Source organism: Heloderma suspectum, chromosome 11 (assembly GCF_057233095.1).
Source record: "Heloderma suspectum isolate Gila_16-S chromosome 11, 16-S_ref, whole genome shotgun sequence".
In the NCBI taxonomy this organism is placed as follows: Eukaryota; Metazoa; Chordata; class Lepidosauria; order Squamata; family Helodermatidae; genus Heloderma; species Heloderma suspectum.
The window spans coordinates 42821414-42848785 of NC_139468.1; the positions used below are offsets into that span (position 1 = coordinate 42821414).

General features: G+C 44.4%; 1 protein-coding gene across 9 annotated transcripts in view; it reads right to left on the reverse strand.

Annotated features, from left to right (window-relative positions):
• Positions 1–324: 324 nt before the first annotated feature.
• The window catches only part of UACA (uveal autoantigen with coiled-coil domains and ankyrin repeats), a 49896-nt gene continuing 22848 nt past the window's right edge, over positions 325–27372 (reverse strand). For 2 of the 9 annotated variants that reach the window (XM_084817610.1, XM_084817617.1), the window contains 17 exons: positions 24114–24247; positions 22215–22303; positions 21725–21789; positions 20947–21004; positions 20379–20449; positions 20180–20286; positions 19110–19291; positions 15282–15322; positions 14795–14884; positions 13975–14082; positions 13084–13116; positions 12122–12220; positions 11773–11809; positions 9516–9568; positions 6023–8755; positions 4083–4235; positions 3288–3555 (listed from right to left, as the gene is read on the reverse strand). In XM_084817610.1, coding sequence (XP_084673736.1) covers positions 3376–3555; positions 4083–4235; positions 6023–8755; positions 9516–9568; positions 11773–11809; positions 12122–12220; positions 13084–13116; positions 13975–14082; positions 14795–14884; positions 15282–15322; positions 19110–19291; positions 20180–20286; positions 20379–20449; positions 20947–21004; positions 21725–21789; positions 22215–22303; positions 24114–24247 — 4233 coding nt within the window. In that variant the 3' untranslated portion in view covers positions 3288–3375. Of the gene's footprint in view, positions 2315–3030; positions 3189–3287; positions 3556–4082; positions 4389–6022; positions 8756–9515; positions 9569–11772; positions 11810–12121; positions 12221–13083; positions 13117–13974; positions 14083–14794; positions 14885–15281; positions 15323–19109; positions 19332–20179; positions 20287–20378; positions 20450–20946; positions 21005–21724; positions 21790–22214; positions 22304–24113; positions 24430–27372 lie in introns of those variants that run through there. The other 7 variants (XM_084817615.1, XM_084817612.1, XR_014785435.1 and 4 more) reach the window with 7 other exon arrangements.

A 27372-nucleotide genomic window follows, 5' to 3' on the forward strand; every position in this document is an offset into this window, starting at 1 on the left:
TAGATCAGCTCTTGGATTCCTGCACTGAGCAGGGTGTTGGACTCGATGGTTTTGTAGGCCCCTTCCAATCCTACTATTCTATGATTCTATGAAAGACACCCAGCAAAGACCTCCATTTCCCCAAGCTTTCTACCTTTTGTAGATCTGCCTTAGTTGGATTACTCTGATATTATTTTTATGTTGCTTTTATAGATTATTTGGTGTTCTGAATATTTTGTTAGCCGCCCTGAAGGGGTGGTAGAATATTCTGTTGGCTCTTCACCCTACCACCCCCAACCCCGACCAGCACACAGTCTCAGTGAAGCATGAGAAAAACTCAGCAGTAACACAGGAGATAAAAATTTATTGATACATAGTGTGGGAGGGAGAATAAAAGTACACAAAATGTCTCCCAGAGAAAAGAAAGTTACAATACTTTCAGTATTAGTATATCAAAACCAGTCAGTTACTAAGAGCACTTGGTGAATTGGTTTTCTACAAGAGGCAGTTACAAGTCTAATGCATTCACTGAAGCCCACCCCACCCCACCCCACCCATGAATATGTAGGCACTTCTTGGAAGTGGGGACGGTACAGTATATTTTGGGCTCTGAGTGGTGACCACCAGCTCCATTGCAACGATAACAGAGTCTCACCACCAGACAGGATGGTTCACACTTGCAATCCAATGAATGATGTTAGAAGCAAGAGCTGTACCAGCTTGTTTTTCGCAACTCTGAAAGTGGTAACACTTGTGCTCAGTGGTGCAGGAGAGCTCACAGGGACGCAGTTCCAGCACTTTGTTGCTAGCAGAGACGCTGACAGCGTCTGCCGCCCCCTCCAGAATTCTCTGTTCCCTCTGAGCTTAGCAGCAATCCTCACAGTAGCTGGGAGGAAATGAATTTTCCCAGCAAAAGGATATTGTTCCCTACTGTAATGTAAAGTATTTGGGGGTGGCTTGGTCTTGAAGGGGCAACTGAGCCCCATTCGCTTTTCTGGCAGGAGGTGAAAACTGCTAGAAGTGGTTGTTGATATGGATTGACACAGCAGCCTGCCATCTGGACACTCCTTGCACTTCAAAAAGCACCACTACACCACTGTTTGTGCTTAAATCCACTTCATGGTTGGTAGCAGAGAGTTCTCAGCCTGCTCACAATGTACCAAGAAGCACATACACCAAGCTTTGCCTCTGAGGTACAGGTGTCAGGCGAGAACGGTTCACTGGATCAAGCGGAGATCTGTGTGTGCCCATTTTGGTACCAACCTGTGAAAGTGGCACCAGTGGGCACACTGCGGGAAGAGCCGCCACACTCAGCTGGGGATCAGTCACAGATCAAGCTCAACTCCATACACTAAAATGGGTACACCGGCATTTTTAATATTCCCATTTAAGAATCTGTGTTGTCTTTTTTTCCAGAAACGCAGGATTCCACGCTTTTGCCTTTGAAATTATTGCACATTTATTTCTTTAAAAACCCAGCAACAATCTATCAAGCCTTGTGGTGCTTATTCATAGAAACACATGCACTAAGCCCAGTTAACTGTCTCACCCTACCTTTCTCCCTGCATAAATAAAAGCCACTGTAGCGGATTATGGTACATAATTTACAAAATATAGTATTTTAAACTGAATAAAGAATTTTAAGAAGCCGCTGTTAATCAAGTTACAGTTAGTTAAATCTAGCTCATATGAAGATTTATCAAGTGATATTTGAACGAATTGGGCCCATTTTTGGCTTACAAAAGAAAATCTAAGGGCCCAGTGTCTACCCCACCTGATCCCACACAGCAGCAGTAGCAGCATCTTAACCTGACCCATCAAAATGAATGGGTTTTTCACAAGATAAACTGCAATGAGGTTTGTGCCTTAAGAAAAATGGCTGGGTGGTCAAGGCAGCCAGTCAGAGATACGGGTGATGCTGGTCAGTTAGCTGCAAGTCCAAAATGGAGGAGCTGTCAACAGTTCAGAGAAACCACTGCATAAGACGGGTTTACTTGCTCCAGCATTGTTAAGTTGCAGCCACCAGCATTCCAGGAGATGCTCCCCCTTCCTTTGGCACGAGACTTAAGGATCCATACCTGCCTTTTCAAGAGCAGTAATTTGTAAGAGCAATTGCATCTTTCTTCCCACGTCTCAGCTCTCAATACATGGCTGGGCCAAATGCACTGCAGTAGGAGCTCATGCTATCGTGATCTCCAGGGCCTGTAAAAAGCCCACTGTCAGAGGCACGCATGTTCTTGTCTTTGTTTCTGCAAATATGTCCATAGGTTTTCTTTCTTCCTTTTGGCACTGTTCCAACTGCTGTTTTTTTTCTCACTTCAGTAAAAGTTGTTTCCTTATTTGAAAAACAAAAAAGAATTATCTAAAATAAATGTTAAGCTGCTGCATTTCAAGATAAGGTAACAACTTTTCACTCACATCTATCCCAGTCCTGCTATTCCTGAAACTACAAGTAAATTAGTAACAAAGAATTAGTGAAAAAATACCTCTTTTCAAAAAACAAATTAGTGTCAGATGGATTTTTCTCTTATGAAAATAGCAATGAAAAGACGGCACCACTCCTCTAAATGACTTTAAAAATGCAACTCGGCCAGCCAAGCTACAATACACAGTTTTCTGCTAGCAGACCCCCTAAGTAGTTGTTTGCCTGACAGTGAATCTGACACAGCCCTCAAAAATGCCACCGTGAAAAAATCCATTCAGAAAAAGCAACAGCAGAATCCTTTGGCCACACGGACTTTGGTGCAGCGCACATGACTTTGTTCATATTTTGTATGGAGATGGAACTAGGTTGTTTGGGCAGAGCAGAACAAAAAGGGTTTTATCCTTTGTTTTATAGTTTTTACGTTGTCAATCCGACATTCAGAACTTTGCTTCTGTCATCATTTTGACTACCAATAAATAAGAACCACAGATTTGAACCACCTTTCCAATCATAAGTTTTGTAGGCAAACAATAGCCCTATTGCTTTGCTAAAAGTAGGTCTGTGTAAATATAGTTTTCCCACATTCTGGACAGAAGCAGGAAGGGAGGAGTGTTTTCACAACTGCCGCCAAAAAAAACCTAACATGTAAGAAGCCCTGAAAGGTTAGTACACGCTACTACTCAGGACTCTGACAACGACAGCATTAAGCCCACTAGCAAACAAGCCCCTGCCGCATGCGGATGATCTGGAGTAAGGCAGCTTGAACATCTTCATCCATATGACCCTGCAAAAGAAAGAGGAGATCTTCAAATACTGTGCTACCAGCAACTTTAAGAACTGACTCCCAGTTCTTGTTCAGAGGTGGTACTGCCCCAAAAATTCACTGGATATGACTGATCATACAAAGAAGTGAGCTTGCTTCAACAATATTACACTGTTCCAAACAGTATGAGCGGTTGCAGTGAAAGAAGCTACACAGGCAAGCCAAGGAACTGCTTCTTTGAACATCTGTCCTGAGAAGGCTGGTCAGGCATCATTCGTGGAGGAGTCAACACGACAGACCAACAGATTGCAGCAAGACCTACCTGAACAGCACTAAGAAGGTGCGTCCGATATATTGAGATGACCTCCTGGTGCTGCCTCTCAGCATCCTAGGACAAAGAAGCACTCTGGTCATTTTCCACAGGTAACTTTTCAATGGAGTTCAGTCTGCTTCACTAGTCATGGGGACGGACATGATGTTACACAGGAGGCCAATGGGCTGATGCCCTATTCCTGGGCCAATGGAAATCCCTACAATTCCTAAGATTTCAGACCACGCAATGCACATCCTTTCAAGCACATGCTTTCAAGCATTTAATTTTTGTGAACTGCCCAGAGAGCTTCGGCTATTAGGTGGTATAGAAATGAAATGAATGAATGAATGAATGAACGAACAAGCAAGCAAGCAAGCAAGCAAAGCTTTGCAAGCATAAGGACTAGAAACTTCATCTTGAAAATGAAAGCAGTTTCATAGGACCTGAATGCTCTTGCCCAATACCACATTCAGTGCTCTTTGTGCAGAACTGCAGCTCACGCATAGCCCCCGATAGTGCTATTTTCCTGCCACTTCCAAGTACAAGCCCCCAATTAACTACAAGCATCAGCTATTATCTTACGGCTTCAGTTCACTACTTACAGCCAGCTGTTGCTGCAGGGTCTTCACCTGGTTCTGGAGCATTTCGATCTGCTGACTCTGCCTCTTTGCAGGAATGCCACTGTTGTACGTAAGCTGAGAGAGACCGTTAAGGGCCTGTTTTAGCCGCTCCACATCATTAAGTAGCTCAGTTATCTTCAAGAAAGACATTGCCGGAGTTCAAAACATAGCCTTCCTGACTGATTTCTCAGCTGAGTTTGCTTTTGGGGGAACTTGCGCCATCGAAGTGGGAAACAGTCTAATGCTTTGCTTCCTATGTTCCTCTGCCCCATCTCATCTGTAGCACACCTTATAAAAATCATATAACACCAGTTTTAAAGGGATTGCACTGGCTGCAAATATGCTTCCAGTCGGAATTCAAGGCTTTGGTGATGACATTTAAATCCCTAAACGGCATGGGACCTCCTTGATATTTGAGGGAGCACCTCTCCGAGGACTGAGATCTGTTGGAGGGGCCCTCCTCTGCATCCCACCAGTGCGAAACATACACTATGGTGGGGCGTGGGAGAGGGCCTTCTTATTTATTTATTTATTTATTTATTGCATTTCTACCCCGCCTTTTTTCCTCTTGCAAGGAACCCAAGGCGGCTGACATTCTCCTCCTCCTTTCCATTTTATCCTCACAACAACAACCCTGTGAGGTGGGTTGGGCTGAGAATGTGTGACTGGCCCAAAGTCACCCAGTGAGCTTCCGTGGCCGAGTGGGGACTAGAACCCAGATCTCCCGGCTCCCAGTCCAACACTCTTGCCACTACACCACATTGGCTCTCACAGCCAATTGGCTCTCACAGCACATTGGCTCTCACAGCACATTGGCTCTCACAGCACATTGGCTCTCACAGCACATTGGCTCTCACAGCCTTCTCTGCTGTGGCACTCCAGTTGTGGAATGCCCTCCCCTTGGAGGCCCGATTGGCACAGACATTGGTCTCATTTCGGCGCCAAATAAAAACATGGCTTTTTACCAAGGCCTCTGAGGGCTAAATGCATTCCCTAAAGTAGCACACTGTTTTAACTGTTCTACTGTTTTAGATTTTAATTGGTATTAGCTTGTTCGTGGTTTAATATGTTTTTAGCTGTTTACATTATTTATTGTTTTATACTGTTTAAACGGATTTTATCTATATGCTGCCCTGAGATCTTAATGATATAGGGCAGGATACTATTTATTTATTTATAATAAATAAAAATATATGCAGCGAGAATGCAACCAAAACTCTGGCACTTTGGCACCCTCCGGAGGGGGTTGCTAGGCTATTTTTAGTGGGGGGGGATGGACGGACCACAATATGCTATGCCAGAAGTCTTCAAACATCAAGTTATCAGTATGCAGGAGAACAAGGATTGCCCCTATGCCAAGAAAACATGGAGCTGACCCACTAATACTGAATTCATGCTAAGGTCTAGTAAGTAGGGAAAAATGTGCACACTGCCACTTTTTAAATACAAAATGTTGATTTATTTTGCCCTAGCTACAGGGGTCAGAACATGGGTGCATGCATGAATCAGCCCTAGAATGGATTTAGACTTCTGAAGCAAGTTTTAAAGGGATTTAACATCTCCTGGAAGCCACTATTAATGCTCATTAGACAAGCCAGATATGTGGGCATTCTTACATGTAAGAAAGGCCTGTCTGATCCATTCCAAGACAATTTAAAGGACTATGACCCACCCCTTTAGACAACAAAGTTGGATTTATTTCCAAATCAACTTGTGTGGGATCAAGTGGTTGTCTGGATCCACTATAGCACCTCTTCTAAGCCAGGTTGCCCTCCAGCCTATTTCAGAGGATGGCTCAAGCATTGCATTTGAGAGAGGACCCCTCCTTCCTCAGCTTCATGCCCTCGTGCAGGCCAAGAACCTTCAAAGGTTTTGCTGCCTCGTATTCAGCCCGCACAGTTCTTCCCCGTTGATCAGCTCACCTTATTATCTTTCGCTTCCACCTGCTTTGCAGACTCCTGGATTCTTTTCTGCAGCTCCACAATCGTGCTCAGAGACTTGTCGCATCTCTCTTTCTGGTCCTTGATTTCCTGCTCAATGCTGAAGCTCCTTGGCTGGAGCAGCTCCTTCTCAACTTTTGCAGACAGCTCCTCCATTTTCACCTGCAAAGCCTCTTCACGCATCACCTCAAGTTTCTTATTCAATTCGGCCAGTTTCTCCGCCATGCTAATAACTTGGCCTTCTAGCTTGATTTTCATCATCTTGTGCTCAGACATCTCAACCACTTCTCTGCTTTCCAGTTCCCTCAAAGCTTGTTTGGTGCTCTGGATTTCGGACTGCAGATTGGAGATTTCCTTACTTCTTCTTTGGTTTTCTCCCTCCTCCTCTCTCAAGGCAGATTTCACAGCTGCCGATTCTCTTTCCAACCCTTCTTTCATTTGAGTGTGCTCTGCCAAAGGCACCGAGGTGGCTTTTAGATGCGCTAGCTCCCGCTGCAGCTCTTGTACTTTCTGGAGCTCTTGCTGACAACTTGCCGTCTTGTTGTTCAGTTCTCCCTTCAGCTCCTCAATGGTGCAGCCAAGCCTCTCCTCCAAGGCGGCAACCTGCTCCACTGGAACATAGTGGCCCTGGAGACGGCCCTGCACGTCGAGCACCTCGGCGTGGTGCCTGGCACTCTCTTCCCGAAGCCTCTCCTTTTCACACTTCATCTCTGCAAGCTTTTGCTGCAGCTCCCTCAGCTGCTTGTTCAGGCCACCTATCTTGTTTGCAAACGCCCTCTCCATTTCATGTGACTTCTCAGCAAGGATGTAATTCTGCTGCAGATCAGTTTGGATCGCCAGGATCCTGGCTCTTAATTTCTCATTTTCCCAGCTCCACGTTTTGCTTTCTTCCTCTTTTTTTTTGTGCTGCTCCCCCTGTTTCAGCAGCTGGCTTTTCAGCTCTTTCACAGTGGCCTCGAAATTACGCTCCTTCTCTTCAAAATGGGCCAGGGGGGCGTATTTCGACTTGATGCACTCCTGGATCATGTCAAGCTCCTTTTTCTGGGCTTCAATCTCCACATGCAGCTGGGCAACCTCATCTTGCTTGTTCTGATATTTTGCCAGCATTTCGGAATTGCTTTCCTGGAGCTCCTGAATGTTTTTATTCAGAGCAGCAACCTGATTGTCATGATCTCGGGTACTTACATATTCGGCTTGTATTTGGCTCTGAAGAACTCGCAGCTTCCTTTTCAATACCCCATTCTCTTCATTCACTTTAACAAATTCCTGCTTGACACCTTCCATTTTTTCCTTCAAGTCTGACAGCTCCTGGCCCGTTTTTTCCAGCATGCTGTTCAACACAGTCTTGGTTTCCTCGTGAGCTTCTACGGGCACATGCTGCTCTTTCATGACATCTTGAAGAGCTGCGTTTTTGGATACAAGGTCAAATGCCTTGGCTTGCTCCTCTTTATATTTCTGGCCAAGCTCAGCAAGCTGCCTTTTCAGGTCAGCCATGGCAGTTTTTAAGGCCTCTGTTTCCTTCTCATGCCTTTCTGGAGGGACATAAACAGCTTGAAGCTGACCAACGGTCTCCCTTAAGCAGACTTTTTCTGCCAGCAGCTTCTCTGCTTCTGCTTTGTACCTGTGATACTTTTCAGTGACTTCCGTGAGCTTTCTATTCAGCTCCCCAACTGTTACATCACTTGCTTTCTTCATGTTTTCACTGACTTTCAAAGGCACGTACTGGTTTTTCATCTCGCTCTTGAGCGTGTCCATTTGCTGCTTTAGCAGGCTGCTGTCTGCATTAGCCCTCTCTACCTCCTTCTGCAGGGTCTGGTTTTTCTGTTTCAGCTCCGAGTGGGCTCTCTCAAGTTCTTTGGTTCTTTGCTCGTACCTGCTTTTCACATGTCTGTGCTCCTCTGGCCTCACATACTGGGCAAACTGAGCTCTCTGACTCTCGAGTTCTGTTCTTAGCAGCTGAGCCTCCGTGCACAGTTTCTCACGCTCCTTCTCCATCTCTGCTAACTTCCAGGCCTTTGCATCAACTTCACTGGATAGCGAAGTCTTCATCTTTTCAAACTTGTCAGCGAGCTTCGCCATCGTTCCCTTCAGCTGGCCTTCTGCCTCAGAGAGCTTTCTCTCCCTTTTCTCATGTTCCACCTTCAACATGCCAAGTTCCTTCTGCAGCTTCTTGTTTTCCTCCACCAGCCTTGCTTCATCTCTCCTGAACTCTTCCACTAACAACTCGTTCTGCTTCAGCTGGTTCCTCAGCTTGCCCACTTCAGCAGAAGCGCCTTCGTATTTGGTTTTCATGTCTTTCAACTGATCCTTCAGCTCCTCCGCCATCTTACTGTTGCCTACCACTGCTTCACTTGTCAGGTGGTCCTTCAAGGCAAGGAAGTGTGCCTGCATCTGTTTTACCTTCCCTTCCGAGTCGAACATTCTCTTCTGTACATCTTTCAAAGCATCTTCCAACTGCTTTATCTGCTGATCGGACTCCTGCTTAGTTCTCTCACACTCGGACACCAGCGCTTTGCGTTCAGCTGCTCTGTGGGACAGCTCCAGCTGAAGCTTGCTGATGTCCCCTCTCGCTGTCTCGTAGCAGCTCCTCATGCTGCTCAGCTCACGCTTCAGCGCTTCAGTCTCAGACGCAGAAGACTGACTGGGACTCAAGAGCTCCAAAGGCCTCGCCGCGGATCTGCTCTGTAGGTTTGTCGGCACTGAAGCAGGGACAGGCTTGAAACAACAAATGGGTGAACATGAACTGTCGGGAAGCCGTTTATATAAAAAACAGCCTTAAAAAAATCTTTCTGTGAAACGGAAGGGCCTCCGTATAGCTCGGTGGCAGGGCACCTGCTCTGCATGCACAAGGTCACAGCTTCCGTCCCCATCATTTCCAGTTAAAAGGCGAGCGCATCTCAGGTAGCGGGGCTGGCAAAGATGCCTACCCTGGGGAACCACTGGAGTAAAGGCTAAGGGACTGATGGACAATGGACCTCTCAGGGTAGTTCCTGAAGAGGTCTGTCCTCCACTAGGCATTTTGAAAGTGTGAAATGAAACTGGAATAGCTGAGCTGTATAACTGAGACCAGAAGGTCAGCTTATTTTGCTAACTTGGATACTGCAACAATCCTCGCCATTTACATCTATCCCTGTCCAAGTAAGTTTAATTTCTGAGTACTGGAAGTGCAAGCAGTTCATTCCATGAGCTCTACCAGATCACAGGCACAGGCCCACACCTTCTCATACCCCCTATTTCTATGTGGAAGACATGAATGCTGCTACAGAAGAGCTGTGCATAGGAATTTTGCGATATGGAGAAACAGGAAGCCATGACATGAGAGTCTTGGAGCCTCAAGAAGGTGCTAAATGACCAGGGTCAGTGACATGTTAACATGATAAACATCACAAAAAATAGTATATATTGCATCAGTAGCGATGCTGTGGATGCCCAAGAGGCATTTACAAATGCATGAATGAGTCAAAAAGAGGATTACCTGTGGTTCTGCAGAGTACCCTGACTCCTGCTTAAGCAGCGCATCTTCTTTCCCTTCAGAAATACAAAACATACTCACTGTCTAATTTGACAAAGTGAAATAAAGATGTCTATGTAAAAATTTGTCCAGAGAAGTAACCATGTAAGATTGCTGCAGCCAAAACACCCAAAGAGTCTTGTGGCACCGTAAAGACTAATAAATTTATTGTGACGTACACTTTCGTGGACTAGAATCCACTTCAGTAGATGCATGAAGTGTTATCCTAAGCAGGTAAGTATATATACACAAGGTTGTGAGGGGAGAAGAGGATAGTGGGGGGACTGATATGCAATCACTACAGAGTAACAATTACATCAAAGTTCCCTCTACGGTCAGTAGCAGAGTGTCCTGGAAGGTTAAAATGCTCTCCCTCTGGCTTCCGACATCAGAAATGACAATATTTAAACGTGCGTCCGTTTATTCTCTTGCATAGACACCAACCTGTTAGTCCCATGTAGAATACAGACACATCTTCAGAGCAGTGGCACTGTTGTAAGAACTCGCATGGCTCAACAGCGTGCCAAGACTTTCATGGTTGACTCAGAATAATGCTTTTTTAGCTCCTGTCCCCCAAACTCTCTCTTCTACCTGAGATAGAGTGATGCCATCTTTATCATCTAGACCCATGGGTAGGAAGCACTTGAAAAGTTCCACCAGTACTTCAACAACAGTCGAACTGATTCTAGACCAGTCCATGCAGCAGGTTCACTTTCTGCAACTACATAATAGACATGCAAGCACCACATTATATCAGAAACCTACTGACCACTACACATATCTACATGATTCTGGATTCTACCCAGAACACACCACAGGATCCATTGTCTACACTCAAGCTGTATGATACAATCATATCTGTTCTAATTCATCCACCCAATGAAGTGAAAAAAGTAGAAAAAGGCCAGACAAGTATCCAAGAATAATCTACTACAGGACAGACACAGAAGAGAAAGTGACAGAATACAACTTGTCACCTATTGCTCTCAGCTAAAACCACTCCAGTGATCAATGATCGGCAGCCCACCCTAGACAATGACACTTCCCTCTCACAGGTGGTAAGCCCATACTTGCTTAAAGACAGCCCCCCGCAACCAGCAAGAGGCCACATAACAGAGACACAAACACAGGGTTGTGCTGCAACAACTCAGATGCCAACTCTGTCATCCTGTCAGGCAACCATGTTACAGGACCTGATACTGTCAGGCACAACTTCAAGGGCTCGTATGCCTGCTCATCTCCCAAAGTGATATGTGCTTTCACCTGTCAGCAAACCCTTCTGCATTCTGCACAGGACAAACAGGACAGTCTCTACACAATAGCTGGACAAATCTCATCTCCCCCCACAACCACGTCAACTTACCAACTTACAACAACACTTCATGCATCTGATGAAAGCTTATCTCATAATAAATGTGTTAGTTTTTCAAGAGAACATTGGTTATTGGGTGAAACAGAAATATACCAAATAATTAAATAAAATAAAGGTGCCACAATATAGGATGCTACTCTTTTAAAAGAAGGAGGAACTCAGACTGCACTATTACAAGCCAAGATGTGGCCTTGCAAGTCCCTGTAGCCATCAGCTGAGCAGCAGGGAGGCCACAGAATTCATAGACATAATCACTGCTTCCAGTGAAGGTGTTGGGGCATTTAGGGCAATGTGCTATCAGTGGAAAGGAAATAGACAGGCCAGGGAACTTCTGAGTCTGGAGGGCCACAGGCCAGCAGCCCTGAGATAGGGAAGGAGGGCTGAATATCAAATGCTAACTGAAGCTAGCCAGCGAGAACTGAGAATCTCTGGTCTGTTGGAACACAAAGCATAAGATCACTACAGGGCATGGGCAGACATATACAGAACTGTATCTTCTGCTCCTCTCGCATCCCCTGAAGTAATCCACTTGTAGTTGGTTGCTGCGTGTGCACACACATACCTCATGCTACGATCATCCCACTGTTTATGATGGCGAGCCCACATCTCCCAAATCCAACCAAACTCTTCATTGGACTAGACTGCCTACAGAATAGGACTGTAACTTATTTAGGAAGAAAAGGTTGTTAGGGACTAATCTACCTAGCTGAGTGGATATTCAAGGAATGTAACCGTAGGTGAAGCTACAGTTTGCAAACCATGACAGAAGTGTGCAAAAGTGTCCATTGAGGACAACTTCTCTGCCTGACTGTCCTTCTAAAAAAGGTATCAAGAAACAGTGACACTCACTGTTGCCAAAACTGCTTCCAGATCCTCCATGGTCACCCTGAAATATAAAAAAAATGGACATTGGTTCAGATAGATGAGATAACTGGTTAACTGTTCACAAATGCAGAGGTTTTTAGAATGAAAGTTGCTACTTCAGAATCCATTCACAGTCACTGTAGATAAAATACATGAAGAACGTTTCCTTCATTTCAAGCTCCATTCCTTTCAACAGGACTTATGCGAGGGGCACTCTCTGTGGATTGAGCCCTCTAGTTACACCCTTTCAGCCAGTTACAGGGCTCCCAATTCCCATTAACTCTGGGCAGGGCAGCTAGAAGTGGACACACCGCACAGAATCTCAGGGACACACCTCATAGAATCTCAGCTTCAACTTCAGAGCTTCAAGCATTCGCAAACTTTCATCCTGCTGCTTTTCCCTTGCTGCCAGAAGCCTCCTGAGCTCATCCTTCTGAAAATGAGCAAGAGAACATCATTGTGGGACACAGAATCATAGAACAGTAGGGTTGGAAGGGGCCTACAAGGCCATCGAGTCCAACCCCCTGCTCAATGCAAGGATCCAAGTCAGAGCATCCCTGACAGATGGCTGTCCAGCCTCGTCTTGAACACCTCCAGTGTGGCATACCTAGCAACATTTAAGCACCAAGGAATATTAACATGGAAATGCTGTAGGATGGAAGTCACGGAAAAGCCAGAGGTGGCTGTGTCACTTTCTAGTGCAAAGTACCTGCACAGATTTGACACACTCTGGCTTTTCCACTTTTCCACCAAATAAAACTAGTCCCAGAGAGAACCGAGCCTGCCATGCAGGGCTGGATTTTACTGCAGTTCTACTTGGCTCTTACTCTGACTTTTTAAAAAATACATTTTATTTGCAATTTGCACCAACAACAAAAGGGGAAACAAACAACAAAAAGAATGTAACAAAAAAGCATATCCATTCACAGTAACTATTCACAGCACCATTAATTATATAGGAGGGGGGAAGGAGATTTAACACTTCTGTTTTAAAACTATACATTAATATGAGCGGTCATATATCTAAATAAGCATCTAGATGAAATTAGCGACTGTAGGATATAAGTTCAAATGCAGCAAGAGCAGTAAGATATTATTCTAACTTTGCATAAGTCAGAGGGGGTTGTACTGTGTATTAGACTGTGAATGTCTAACATTGGGCCAAATGGTTACGGAAAATCTGTCCTAGTTTATAATTCCATACAAATTTTAAAGCAGTTGGTTAAAATAATTTCTCCTTTAGGTTCAGATTTCTAACAAATAGGTTAGGATGGTAAGAACACACATTCCCTTTACCTCACTTTCAAGATCATCAGCAACCATTTGCTCCTGCAAGACAAGAACAGAAACACAGACCTAAATCATATTTAAATTATATATTTTGTACAGAATTCATGCATATCAAGGTAATTGCTATAATTCATTTGACAAAGGCTCTTAATGCTTTCTTTTCTGTTTCCACCTTTCACTCACACTGAAAGACCACAAACCATGACAGAGAAAGCCCTATCAACATGTCATTTCTCTCCTTTATAAAGTACTAGCCTCATACAATTGGCAGGATAGGAGAAGTCTGGGTGAAGAATCTAGGCAACCACCTTGACCCAGAAATAGAGACCAGTGTTTAGACTTCTATATCCCTTATCTCCACATTGATAAATAGTGCATAAATTTCCTTTAAAATATTAACCTAAATTGCATTTGATATCTTTAAAGATTACCTAAGTAATTGGCACATTGCATTGCTGGAGTGCAGGGTTGGTCTTACTTCCACTGTAAATTCCAGTGGTACTGGATGAGAACAGAAGCCCACATCAAAGAAAACCAAGTTACCTTGTAGCGTGAGACCCCAATCTAGCCTTGCTGATGACTTGTGAGCCGGTGTATTCCAAATTAGAAGGAATATAATCATATTGCTTCTAATAGGAGTTCATTTTCAGGTGTCTCGGAAATAGAAGAACGGCCCCAAAACACCGCTCAGGTCAGTATGCGAAAGTACGGGAGATCCTTCCCATGAATACATTCAAGGCAACATCTAAGACTAGGAAGCCACTTTCCTTCCTAATGAATCTGAATCTACAGACTGGAACTGTATTAGCTGCTGAGAACGCAAATACAAAGTCTATACAGCACAGTGGGACGGCGGAGCCTTCTAAGCCATGGTAATGACAAACAGTACTTTGTTACCTCGTTCAGCTGTAGCTGCAGCCCGCTTATTCTGTCTAGTAGGGTTCGGTGTTCCTGCTGGATCTCCCTCAATCTGCCTTTTAAGTCTTCATTCTCTCTTTCTAATTCCTTAAAACAAAGAGAAGCATCTTAAAATTTAGACCACTTATCACAGACACTAAAGCAATTTATAGATGCAACGAATTCAAATAAATCTTACTGCCCACCACTAGTGGGCACCCTTCCAAAGTATGGCAGGTGGCCAGTAATAGCTGTCTTTCCTTGTCTACACACTTAGAGGCTATCAGCACTTAAGGAGCGCTGCTTAGCTCAAGCCAGTCAACAGGTGAAGAAACAGCTCTTATTGATGCTTAAATCCAAGCCATCCCACCGCTCAGAGTCGTTAAGCAAGAGCCTCTTCGGTGGCACAAGGCAATGTGCAGCCTGTCTTGGATATGCCAAGCACAAAATTGCTCAGCCCTAACACCACAGCCAACATCATTCAGCCAGGGAAGAGACAGCATTTCTCACACCCCGACTAAAGCAAAAAGCTATCAAGAGGGTCTCAGCATAAGCAATTACTGGTTGCCTTTCTATTTTTTCTCTTAAGAGGCAAATCTAAGCAACTAAAGCCTCTGGGCAAAAATTACATGTAACATCGGAGAAGGTTTCATAGAATACCTGTTTAGCTTTTGTATCACATGTACCTGTGGGACTTTGAAAAGAGGTCTATGAGAAAATCTAGAATTTTCCAGAAATTCCACACGTCTTTCAGAGTGCAGCTTTCAAAACCCTGCTTACTCTCTAGTAATGTACACGAAGCCTGAGACCCTTCTTTCACCTGTACATTCCGGTGCTCCTTCTGATATGGCTTAAAGCTTGCTTCCTCCAAGGCATTTGGTTGACTCCATTTTGGCAACATGCTGGTCACCTGTTTTACAACATTAAAACACAAAATTGTCAAAGTAATTAAGTTTGCCTCCAGCAAGCAAAGATACAAGTCGTATTAATCATGCCATCCGAAACAGGAGCATGGCAACAGACCCTCAATTAGTCAGATTCTTCTCAGGCAGCTGCAAGACCATGAAAGCAAGCAGCAGCTCTTGCATTCCAGAACAGCCCGGGAGATGGTGATGCTGACAACAGGGCTGGTCCTGCTCACTTTGAGGAAGACCACAATCATTTGTAATGGATGGGGATGCCAACAATGCAAGAGCTTTCCTAGAGGGCAGAACCTCCCCCCACATACCAAGGGGCAGGACTCGTCTTGGGGATGAATGAACAAGCCTCCCCCAGGACTCACATTTGACATCACACAGAATCCTCACCTTTAGTACAGGCTGCCCCTTCTTCATAACTTCATAACTTGCTAAAAAAAAAAGCAAGAGCACTTTTTTTCTGTTTAAGCATTCCACTCATGTTCATGCAGAGTATTAGGCAAAATTTAACATATTCCTAATAAGCTGAGAAGACATTTACCAGTTTGCATTGCTATGTATTAACACTTTATATCCAATGATAAAATCAAGTAAGTCAGATTGTAGAAGGATTCCAGTAGGGAAGAGACTCTGAAGGAAAACCATCAACAAAACCATCAACAAACAACTGTTTGATATTCTCACTTCATGTTGATAAAGTAACAAGAGCTCCCAGAGGGAGGAATTCCACTTTTGGACATCATGGCGAGCTCCTTTATTTTTTTTTTAATACTTTGTATTCTCTTTTTATCTTTATAAATGAAATAAACAGTACCAACAACCTAATCAGCATCTTCAGTTTCCCAACAATGCAGTATTCTTAAGAGGACACAGCAATAACGAGAAAGAGAGGAAAAAAAGAAAAGAAAACAGAAGAAGGAAGAAGGAAGCAAGAAAGAGAATGAAAAAATATTAAAAAGTTACTTTAAAAGATTAAATTTAAACTCCATTACACACAAACTTCAAATACCATTCTACTTAAAAGTTATACCTATAACACTGGCGATATTACAATTCAGTACAGCATAGATAATCAACCTTACATTTCAGTATCATATTATCAGTCTTAAAGCAAGGAAGCAGGCCTAAAATACAGAGAGCTTCGGCTATTGGGCGGTATAGAAATGAAATAAATAAATAAATATAAATAAATTCATTTCCAATGGCAAGCTCCTCAATAGTGGGCAATGAGCAAGCGCCAGCCACTGCAGTGGGAGGTTCCGGAAGAAAGCCTCCACAAATAAATTCAAAAAGTTGACACCCTCATGCCAAAACCATGCACAGAGACAGGTTCATACCATAACTAGCTTTTCAAGTAGTAATCTGTGCATCACACACACGGGCTCTGTGCCTGTGCGGAGCCGCAATCCAGGAAACTGCTATCGCTGAGTTTTGGCGGGAACCCTTCCCCCACCATCCCAGAGCGCGTGTTCCTAGCAGGTTCCCGCTTATTCCCTCAGTTCCTTGAGACCGACATTGTGGCCTCAGACCTGAGAAGAAATATCTTCGATACCCAACATCAAACTTGAGTATGACACTGAAGAGGGGATGGCAGGTGGATTGGGTGACTGCATAGACGACCACTCGAAGCATTACAGTTACATGTAGCAACTTGTCTTTCTTCTTCGTGGTCTCTATGCATCACACATATGGGCGAGTAGCAAGCTAACTTAGAAGGTGGTGGGTCAGTGCCCTGCTACAATACAGAGGAAAGGAAGGCACGACCAAAAGCACAGTCAGCTCTAGCCTGAACATCCAGTCTGTAATGTTGAACGAAAGTAGATGGTGCCGACCAGGTTGCAGCGCGGCACAGTTCAGGGATGGCACCTCCCTGTTGAATGCAACTGATGCAGCTACCGCATGAGTACACTGAGCTCAGACTGGGGCAGACAGCTCATGCGGTAGCTCAATGGTCTGCACGACCCAGGAAGCAGAGCGCTGAGTCGAGAGAGGCTGGCCTTTGCGCTTGCCACCGTAGCAGATGAAAAGGTGAGGCGAAAGTCGGAATTGTTCAGACCTCAACTTACAGAAGGCGCGTGTGCAAGGTCGACTCCAGAAGTCTAGATGGGCAGCAAAGAATGCAGGCAGAATAATGTCCTGGTTTAAATGAAAACCCGACACGACTTTTGGCAAGAAGGCGGGGCTAGGTCTGAGGACCACCTTGTCTCGGTGAAAAGTGAGGTAAGGCTATTCTACTCTGAGCGCACAGAGTTCACTGGCTCAGCGTGCAGACCTAACAGCCACCAAAAACGCCACTTTCCAAACGCTTAGACATTGGTGGCAGGGCGGAGGGAACTTTCCAGAATTGTTTAATAGTCTCTTCTAATGCTGGAAGGAGCAGTGTGGCTACAGGTCATGAGAGTTCTGCATTCACTGCATCAAAAACTGGACCCTGCACCATGGAGGTCACTTGCTGGGTTTCCAAGCCCAGGGACTGAGCCATTCCCAAAACGTGATTAAAAAATTGTCTAAAGTCCTTTGATGGCAAAATAGCATCATTTGACCCAATAATGGCATCAGGTGAAGAAATGGACAATGGGCAGGAAGACCAAGATGTGGTGTCAGATTGATAGCCTTCCATACCAGAGAGTACGGATTCTCCCAGTGGAACCTGAAGAGGAGCTCGTTCAGCGCCTTCCTTGCGAGCGAGCAATGAAACGTCACCAGTAATGATCTGTGGTAGTGGCTGTAGCGTGGCCGGTGGTTGTTCAGGAAGCGGGACAGCCAGTAACTGGGCTGTTTGTCATTGCTGTGGAGCAGGAGTCACACTCTGAGGGGGTACACAAAAAAGTCTTCCCGATCCGGTGGTCTCAATACCGTAGCCAATGGGAGCTGACGGTTTCAACTCGCTTACCAGTATGGTGGATCACGATGGCGAGGAGGGTAGTAGGGACTGTAAGGGTCATCACAGTCTTCAGCCCAAACATGGGGTCTCCTGCATCAGACATCCCAAGCCGAACATCTGTCCCACTCACAGAATGGTGATCTGGACCTATCTCAATCACAGCTTCACTCATAAAAACTTGGCGGATGACCTCTGGCAAAGGAACCAGGCAAGTAGACTGAATCCGGAGACCCTAGACGTTGATCCTGGAATCTTTCATACCCTTGTGGGCAGGGACGAGGTGGCAAAGAGAGCGGATTCATAAGGGGATGGATCCCAGATCTCACCCTCCGATACTGATGAGATCAGAATGGGGTCTGTCACGGGAGCAGAACTCACCATACAAATCAGTGAGAACAACACTGGTGGAGCAGCAGGTACGGTTGTCGGTATGGGAGACCGTGTTTGATCCTGAGGCATTGGAGGAACAGTGTGAGATGCAGCCAGAGGTCGCTGTCGATCTCGAGATGCTAGAGATGAATCGGGGACAGCGGTAGGAAGTGAAGGACATGCTCGATCCCGAGTTGAGGTGCTGGGAGACGTGGCCAGTATGGGAGGTCACTGTCGATCCTGAGATGCCAGGGCAGGATCAGGGAGAGTGGTAGGAACCAAAGGACATGCTTGATCTCAAATAAAGTCATCCGACTTTTTCGAAGTCTTTTGTTCTTCTTTTTAGGTTCTGAAGAAGACAGACTTGCCTGTTTAGAAGCTTTAGCCTTCAGACAGAGTGATTTTGTCTCGTCTGCTTTAAAAAAGCTTGGCAATGAGGAAAAGCCTCAACAATGTGGCCTTCTCTGAGGCAAAGAAGGCACAGAGAATGTCCGTCGGTCAGCAGGAACTTGCCCCCACAACAGACACACCTTCTAAACGGCACGTTCAGGCTATATGCCTGTGAGGGCAATCACAAGATCGCGAAAAACAAATATAAATAAAAACAATGCAGAAGAGTAAAGATAGAAAACTTTGATAAAACGAAGAGAGAATAAAATCTCAACTTTTGAAACATTGCTCATGAGGATGCCACAATGGTGGTCGAAAGAGAACTGAGGGAATAAGCGGGAACCCACTAGGGACATGTGCACTGGGATGGTGGGGGATGAGTTCCCGTCCAAACTCCCTGGCTATAGAAGTTTCCCAAATCGAGGCTCTGCACAGGCGCAGAGCCCATACGTGTGATGCAAAGAGACCACGAAGAACTTCCCATGCCACATACCAGACCTAACCTTGTCAGGAGTAAGGAAGGAAAGATTCTTCCTTTACTACCCCCTCCCCAAATACAAGGAAAGCTGACGTACCTTTGTTGGACTCCTCAATGGCAGCCTTGATCAGAGCCAAGATTTCAACATTGTCACCAATCCGTGCATAGTAAGAGCAGTCATGGCCAAGGGCATCAACCAAAGTCACATCTGCACCATTTCGGAGCAAAACCTCCACAGCCTCCTTGCAGCTGTACTCACAGCCCAACATCAGAGCAGTCCTGGATGTGGAAGAAGAAACCACGGGAGCACATCAGGAATCTGAGGAGACAGCACGCGTGATGGGCGCTGTGGAACAAGCACTATGATTCATTTTTCATTCACTTGACTGGAGAAGGTAAGGAAAATGCCCTTCACTACATGAAAATTCCAAACCTTGCAAAAGTGGGGGCGCGGGGGGCTCTCAATATGCAAACCATTTTAACAGAAGAGTTACCCTAAACCAAGAGAGCAGAACATGTTTCAAAGACCTTTCACCCAAGACCTTTCCATCAAGACGACTTCCTCACATTCAGTGGGGGTGCACAGCTGTGTCTAATCTTCCTACAACGAGGACTTTACATAGACACATCGTGAGCCATCTCTCTCCCTCTCTTTTTAAACATACAACTCCAGACTTCAGGTATTTTTCTGAAAGGCTCTTTTTGTAACAAGTGGCCTGTTGATGGAGACAGTGGTTTGCTCCCTTGGCTTGTTAATCAACTGTGGTCTGAACAAACCACCATTTGCTGAGTTCAGGAACAACAACAACGATGGTTTGTGCCTAACCAGGAGCAGAAGCTTTCAGTCTCCCCTTATGCAGAAAGGGGAAGAAGCGTGCAATCCCGAGGTCTGTGCCAGTTCATGGCTGTAACAAGCAAACTCTGACTTGTTCTTAGGTAGGTACTCTGTAAAGTGCTAAGCACACTGACAGGACTATATAAATAATACATTAACTGTTTTGGTCAATTAAATGAAGTAGTCAGAACGCTGCTATCTTGGAGCAAATTCTATCGCATTTGATTAAAAAAACCCAGGTTTGTGTCTAACAGCTTCACTGTTTGAAAGTCCAGAATGTTCTCTGGGAATCATACAGATACATCATCTGCACATGTACATGAATGCATTACCGGTTCTGTTTGTCTCTCACATTGACATCAGCACCCCTGTCTAGCAGAACCTGGCATATGGTTGGACGGCACATCTGAGTGGCCAGCACCAGTGGCGTCCTTCCATCCTAGAGGAAAGGAAATCATTAAGGAACGCGTACAAGGAACTTGGCTTTACTCTTCCAGGGGAGGATTCTGAAGGGGTCTGTGCAAGACTTACTGCATCTTTGGCATTCACCAAGGCTCCGTGGTCACACAGCAATTGTATACTGGATGAGCAATCTGACATTGCTTTGGGAAACAGGAGAACATCACATCATTGGCAAAGAAGGGGACATTTCGCTACTAGTAGGCTATTTGTTGGTTATCAGACCTCTCTGACAAGCCTCTAACCTGCTTCAATAATGTACAGAAGCTATTAGCTTCAAGATATAACAGTGGTATTTCCGACAAATGCTCAACCAGGATGCAGCACTTTAAAGGAACTGAAATACAAACAACTTGCTGTGCCAATATTTTCCATTCTGTGATCAATCACAAGTAGCATCTTAACATCAGCCCTGCAAAAAAGTCTGCAGAAACTATTAGCCCATACATGTCTTCAGTAGCTCATCTACCTACCATACAGAAACCAACCCTCTTCCAGTTCCCCAAAGCTTCCCAAGCTGGTGCTCTGAAGGAACTGCCTAGCCACCGGTGGCAACTGAGTGGCTATTCACAAGCCTGGCTGAACACTGTCTTCTCCATGGCGTTAAGAACAATTGCTGCAAAGGAGGAGCATCCCTTACCTGCATCGTGAAGAGCAGTACGACCCTGCAGATCCACATTTTCTGTAGGGCAGTTGTACTGTCAGAACAGCCAAACACATTTCATCACTACTAGTCCAACATTTAATGAATCCAACATTTAGCGCTAGGTTTCTAACAGCAGCAGTATCTCATTGATGGGAAAATTTCAAGAGACTTTTTAAATAAGATTCAGTTCCAATATGTTAATGATGTTCAGCTATGCAAATCAAAGAACCAGAACCTTATATAGTGGCTGTACTGCACTCTGACATCATGCCTAGCGTAATAACTTTGAAGGAATAACACAGGAAGCTGCCTTATACAGTGCCAGATCACTGGTCCATCTAGCTCAATATGGCCGTCACTGACAGGCAGCGGTTCTCCAGGATTTGAGACAGGCGTCTACCAGGATATGCTGGGGACTGAATCTGGGACCTTTGCATGCAAAGCATGTTCTCTACCACTGAGCTACTTGGTCCTTCCCTGTAAGCACTAGATTGACCTTAATTATGCCTAATGCTTCACACAAGCACAGGCATTACTTGTTTATATCTGCTCTATTAAAGATTCTCAGCTTTCTGCTTGTTTCTTTGGATTTCTTGAACAAACATTTTGAAGGTAAGGTCGACTGGTTCAAAACCTTATTAGACTTTTGGCAGTTTCCTCATCAACTTTGCTAATCAACTTTGCCAGTTTTTTTCCCCACACAAGGAAAGAAACTTTCCTATCATGCTTTTATCATTTATAAGCATCACTTAATTTGTCAAGCATTCAATACCTGCAGCAGTTTTTGCAGACAAAGTGCATGCCCATATTTCGCAGCTAGGTGTAGAGCATTCCTTCCTAGAGAGGTGACAAAGAAACACCGAATGGAGTCATAAAAGACATGCTATAACATTCATTCTAGATTTATATTTATATCTCCCACACAGGTACAATATGAATGGGGTGTTTTCCACCAATGGTGTTAATAGTGATGACTATATTTTAACCAGGCTCTACATCTTAATCCACACAGGATAGGAAGAAAGTTTGCTGCCAAAAGCACATCGCAACACCAGAATGTAAGCAGCAAAAGAAGTTACTGGACCCTTTACAGGGGCCAGAACGCACACATACCCATCAGCCTGTTTAGTGCCAAAACTTTTCATATACACTCAGCACTTTTGAGAAATACATAACAACATTTGTCCCGCATCTTTGATCATCTCACTTGAGGAAGATCTTACCACAAACACAATCCTTATATTTTAAACATGGAAACATACCTGCTGCATCAGTAGCGACAATGTCAACACCGTGTACGAGAACGAGATTCAGACAATCCAGATTCCCTTTTGAAGCTATAATGTGAAATCTAAACAAAAAACAAAGTAAGTGAAATTACTGAGTCTTGCAAAACAACCCTGCAAAGCAGGCCGTTGTTGTCTCCATATTACAAAGAAGGGGTAGGGACGTTGGCTTGCCACCATGCTGAGAAACCACATCTCCAGGTTTTGGCTCCAGATAATGAGAATAAGTGCCTGGAAATCTTTCACAGATCACTTTAGCCTCCCTGCCTCCAAGAGTTGCCAAGTACAAATCAGCTCAACCCAACCAGTCAGTCATTCATCACAAACCTTTCAATATAAATCTTGCAAAATAACCCTAACATTTAAAGATCTCACTGCTTACAATTTAAGACTGAAAACGGCTCTGTGGAGTAACTTGAGACTGCTATTCAAAACGTCTTAGGTTTGAGTAGAAGGTTCTGAAGTTACCACAAATATCTCCCCTTTTATCCGTGTGAGTGCAGAAGTTCAGAATGAAACAAAAAGGAACTTGGAAGAGGCACAGACACCACACAAGTAATATGAACCACATGGGAACAACATGAGCCTTTTCTTCTTGCACCCAGCAAATCTAAGAAGCAACCCCCGCTCCCCACACATACACCCTATAACCCATACAGATTTCTTTTGAGAAAGCTGGCAAAGACCACCTAATTCCTTGCTTTTGGATCAGCTGGATATTACTATGCAAACAAAGGATGTGATCTGTTCATGTCAACTCCACCCTACCACACACACTCAAGTCTACAAGTACAGAAGCCTCTCTCAATATCAAACTTGTATGTTTTCCTGCAAGGATCATCTTCAGTAATTGCATGTGCTATATGTCTAAAAGGGTATGTCACCTTGAGCTGTTTGAAATGCCAGGATTTTTTTTTGCCACAGTGCTTAGATGGACAGTGGTAGGCAAACATCTGAGGATATAGATGGATTCACACCTTCTTCTCTTGAATTTAGGAGAAAGTTATTCTCTCTGCTATTAGCCACCTGTGGATTCCAGGTATGTGAATGTATTTCTCTGTCTATCTCAGTCTTCTAATCTGAAGCATGTGGGTAGCAATGCTGATCCTTTTTTCCAAACAATTTATACTATGCCTTTTCTTCAGATTTGTTTTAATGCTTAGCATGCGAGCTGGTGGCTGTGAAAGAGGCAGGAAGCCCCTAATGCAAATTTCATTCCAGCCTTTATCAGAGAAGGTGGCCTCAGGTGCCATGAACTCTCATCCCTGCACTGCAGGTGAGATGGGGGCTGGGAAGCTGAAGCTAAATACCACTGACATACCTTATAGGATGTCTTAGAATTCATATAATTCTTAGTTGATGCATTACAACATGTGCATTAAATGCCAAGTCTTCTTTGGCTTAAATAGGTATTATAACATACACACTAGGTTTAAATTTAATTAATCTTGTCAATATATGCCATAACTATACTGGTGTGTCAAAGGACCTCTACCCAAGACTTTTCTATAGATAGATATTTTGCAACAATCAATAAACTTGGTTATCCCAAAACACTTGATATGTGTACAAATGTGAAATGCTATTCCCCAGAATAGAATCCCCAACAACTTTCTGTTGATTTGAAACACTTTTATGGCACATTACCAAGGCTCAAAGAGACCTGCAAGAAATAAATTGTAATGCTTAACACTTGATAAGATCCAACGAAAATAACAGCATCCCTCTGAAAAATTGAGACTCAGAGTCCAGACAAAAAAGATGCACCTCACAAGCAAAGCTGGGGGTGGAGGTGGGGCGAGAACAACATGTTTGTGGGGGAGGGTCATTCTGCAGGCCCAGAGCAGTTGATGTCAAGACCCTGCTTCTACTCACGCAGATCTCCCTTCCACATCTAGTTTGGTGGGGTTCACTCCCTTTTTAGCAAGGACAGATGAGATCTTCTCCACATCACCCCTTTCAGCTGCTTTCATCAACCGATCATCGTATTTGTTCCAGTCTGCAGTCAACTGTGTGAAGATTACAGGACAAATGTGTTTAATGCACAGGGGTGGAAATCGATCAGGAACACTAGAAAGCATTTGTTCCCACATCATGGTCACAACTCTGATAAAATTGGGGAAGTGGGGGAAAAAAAGTCTTATTCATCTGCCATGTAGTTGGAAGGAAAATACCCCGTATGGAATGTCAAAAAATGCTGCTGGAATGTTTCTTTGCTCAGAACAATACACAAATCTAAACCAGTTAGTTTTACATATTATTCTGTCAGTTTAACAGGGAAGCTACTTAAGGAAAACCAAAGGCTGAACATATATGAAGAACTTGTTACTCCAAAATGAATACCCCAAACATCTTTAGCAGTCCACTGTCCACTGAGGTACCATGTTACTCCCATGCAATACCATGTTACTCCCATGTTACTCCCACTGAGGTACCATGTTACTCCCATGCAGCATGTTTCTGCAGTTTAACATTTCTTTGAACTTTCTTTGAGTTACAGAAAGCCCCAGGTTAACTGGCAGCTTCAGTTAAAAGATAGCCAGCCAGGTGATGGATAGACCTCTTTTAGCCTGGAGAGCCACATTCAGCCAGACCCACATGAGCGATTCCTGCCTTCCAAAAAAAATGCTTTCAAGAGCAACTTCAGACCCCATCCTAAAAGTCTTGGGTAAACCTGACCAAACCTATGTTGCAAGCTTATGGAATTGATACTGAGACCTTTCCTTCTTTCCCTTCTGATAGATTAAAGCAGAGGCTTAAAGAAAAACATTATCATTATTCTAAATGGATGGATTTGGTTTGTTGTTGTTGTTCAGTCGTTCAGTCGTGTCCGACTCTTCGTGACCCCATGGACCATAGCACACCAGGCCTTCCTGTCCTGCGCACTCTCCCGGAGTGTGCTCAGGTTCATATTCATTGCATCGGTGATGCTATCTAGCCATCTCATCCTCTGCCGTCCCCTTCTCCTTTTGCCTTCAGTCTTTCCCAGCATTTGGGTCTTTTCCAGGGAGTTTTCTCTTCGCATTAGGTGGCCAACAATCTCACAAATGCCTTATTCTTGCTGGTACCCATTATATAAGACGTCATTTGGTCTGGAGAGTTACTTTACAACTCTGACTGAGCCTCACTTATGGAAATCATTTACAGCATTGCGTCTACAATGCATGCCCTCTGCCTTCTTGGAGGGAAGATCTGACAATACCCCAGTCCATCAGAGACTCTGTATCTGTGGGTCTGGGGAGGTTGAGGATGTCTCTCATTACTTACTAAGATGCCCTCTCTATGGCCATCCTAGGCATAAATTTCTTGCCATTATTTCCCAGAGCCTCCTAAATAGAACGCCTTTAGAACAGATATGTGTCCTCCTTTCTGGCACTGATGCTTTCACCACTGCCCAGGTAGCAAAATTTGCCTTGGCAGCAAGGAAAATACATGCCAAAGCCCAAACAGCCTACTAGGGATGATTCTGTTGGATGTATGAATTTATGTATATACAAATATGTGAATGTACTGTTTTTTCCCTTTCTCTCTCACCCTCTCTTTTTAATGTACATTGTGGTGGCCTGTGGCTTTCAGTAATAAAGTATCGTATTGTATAATGGGCTAGATCAGCCTTCCTGCACCTGGTGCAGAGCAGAGATCCACTCATGCAATGGGATTTTCTCCCTCTCCCCTCCCCCTGCAGGCCCCCAAATCTGTTCTGGAAGGTTCCCCAATCCTCCAGAGCAGATTTTGAAGTTGTGAAGAGGGGAGGGGAAATCACCTCCTCCAGGTTCAGTTGACAGCTGTTCCATCAGAGGAATTACTTCACTTGATTTCAGCCCTGGTTCCATCCAGAGGTGCTGGAATGCAACTCCCACAGCCATGCTGGCTTGGGAAGGCTGTGCTGGATGGACAAGCAGTCTGATCTTGTCTAAGGTGGCTTCCTGACTTCCTATGACCATTGTAGAATTCCCTTTTCCTGTATAATTAGACTTCTACTAAAGCAGAGGTTGCCTATGGTATCTACTCTCAAGATCAAGGTATCGTCTGTTTCCAGAGTATCCTGGTCTGGGTTAACTGGAGCTTGCATTCATTCTGGATTTGCAGACAGGCCACCTTGGTTCTTTCTTAGAACCCTGCTCAGCATTTCTTGCTTTTACGAAAGAAAAACTATTGCAAGCATGACTGGGATTTCAAGCAGACTTTCCTTAAGATTCCAAAACAATCTCTCCCTCCTTCTCAGCCCACCCGCATCCAGCTCTCCCTTCTGTAACGGCAAAAGACTTGCAGCTTTTTAAACCAGCGGCCTTTCAAAGGATAATGGCTGCATTTAAACAGTGCAGAAATTTGTTTTTAAAAGTCTTCCACTTTCCAGGCTACTTCATGTGTAATTTTCTCAACATGGAGATTAACCTGTGTCTGAAGATCAGTGTATCTCCATGTATGAATGGTGGCATAAGTGGTCTTGCTGTGAAAAAGTACAGAAACAAAAACTAACACACAGCAACTTCTTGACAGATATACTCAAAGCACAAAAAGGAAGGACTGATCTATGGTGCCGTTCATACAATACAAGGTGCCTGCTTCTCCTGGTAGATGTTGACATTAGGAAAGACAGTGACTGGATTTAGACAACACGCTGCAGCTCATCATGGGTTATTTCACTCATGACGAGCCATGACCCCTGCAGGCACCAGGTTAAATATGCAACCTCAACTCAGGGGTTGTTGTGTTGTGCGAACCCAGCAAGTTTGGGCTATATGAGGATTACACAACCCTCACATAACCGTAAAACAGACCATGAGTTACGCGAGGGTTGTTTAATCCTCGCATACCCCATGCTTACCAGGTTCACACAACATGACAATCTCCAAGCAGGGGTTGCATATTCAGAATGGTGGCTGCACGCACCCACCTCGCCATGGGTTGTGGTGGTGGTAGTGGAGTCAGACCCGACTTAACAACTGAACAACAACAACACACAGCAAGCAAGTACATCCTAAGCACGCTATCACATTTCCACATAATACTGCAGTGTTACATGGAAGCACAATTGGGATATGCACTTCACTGAATGGCAGGAAATGCCAGAGGAAGGAAAAGTGGTTGCCATGCCTGGAGCAAATGCTAAATTAGTACATCAAGAAGGGAG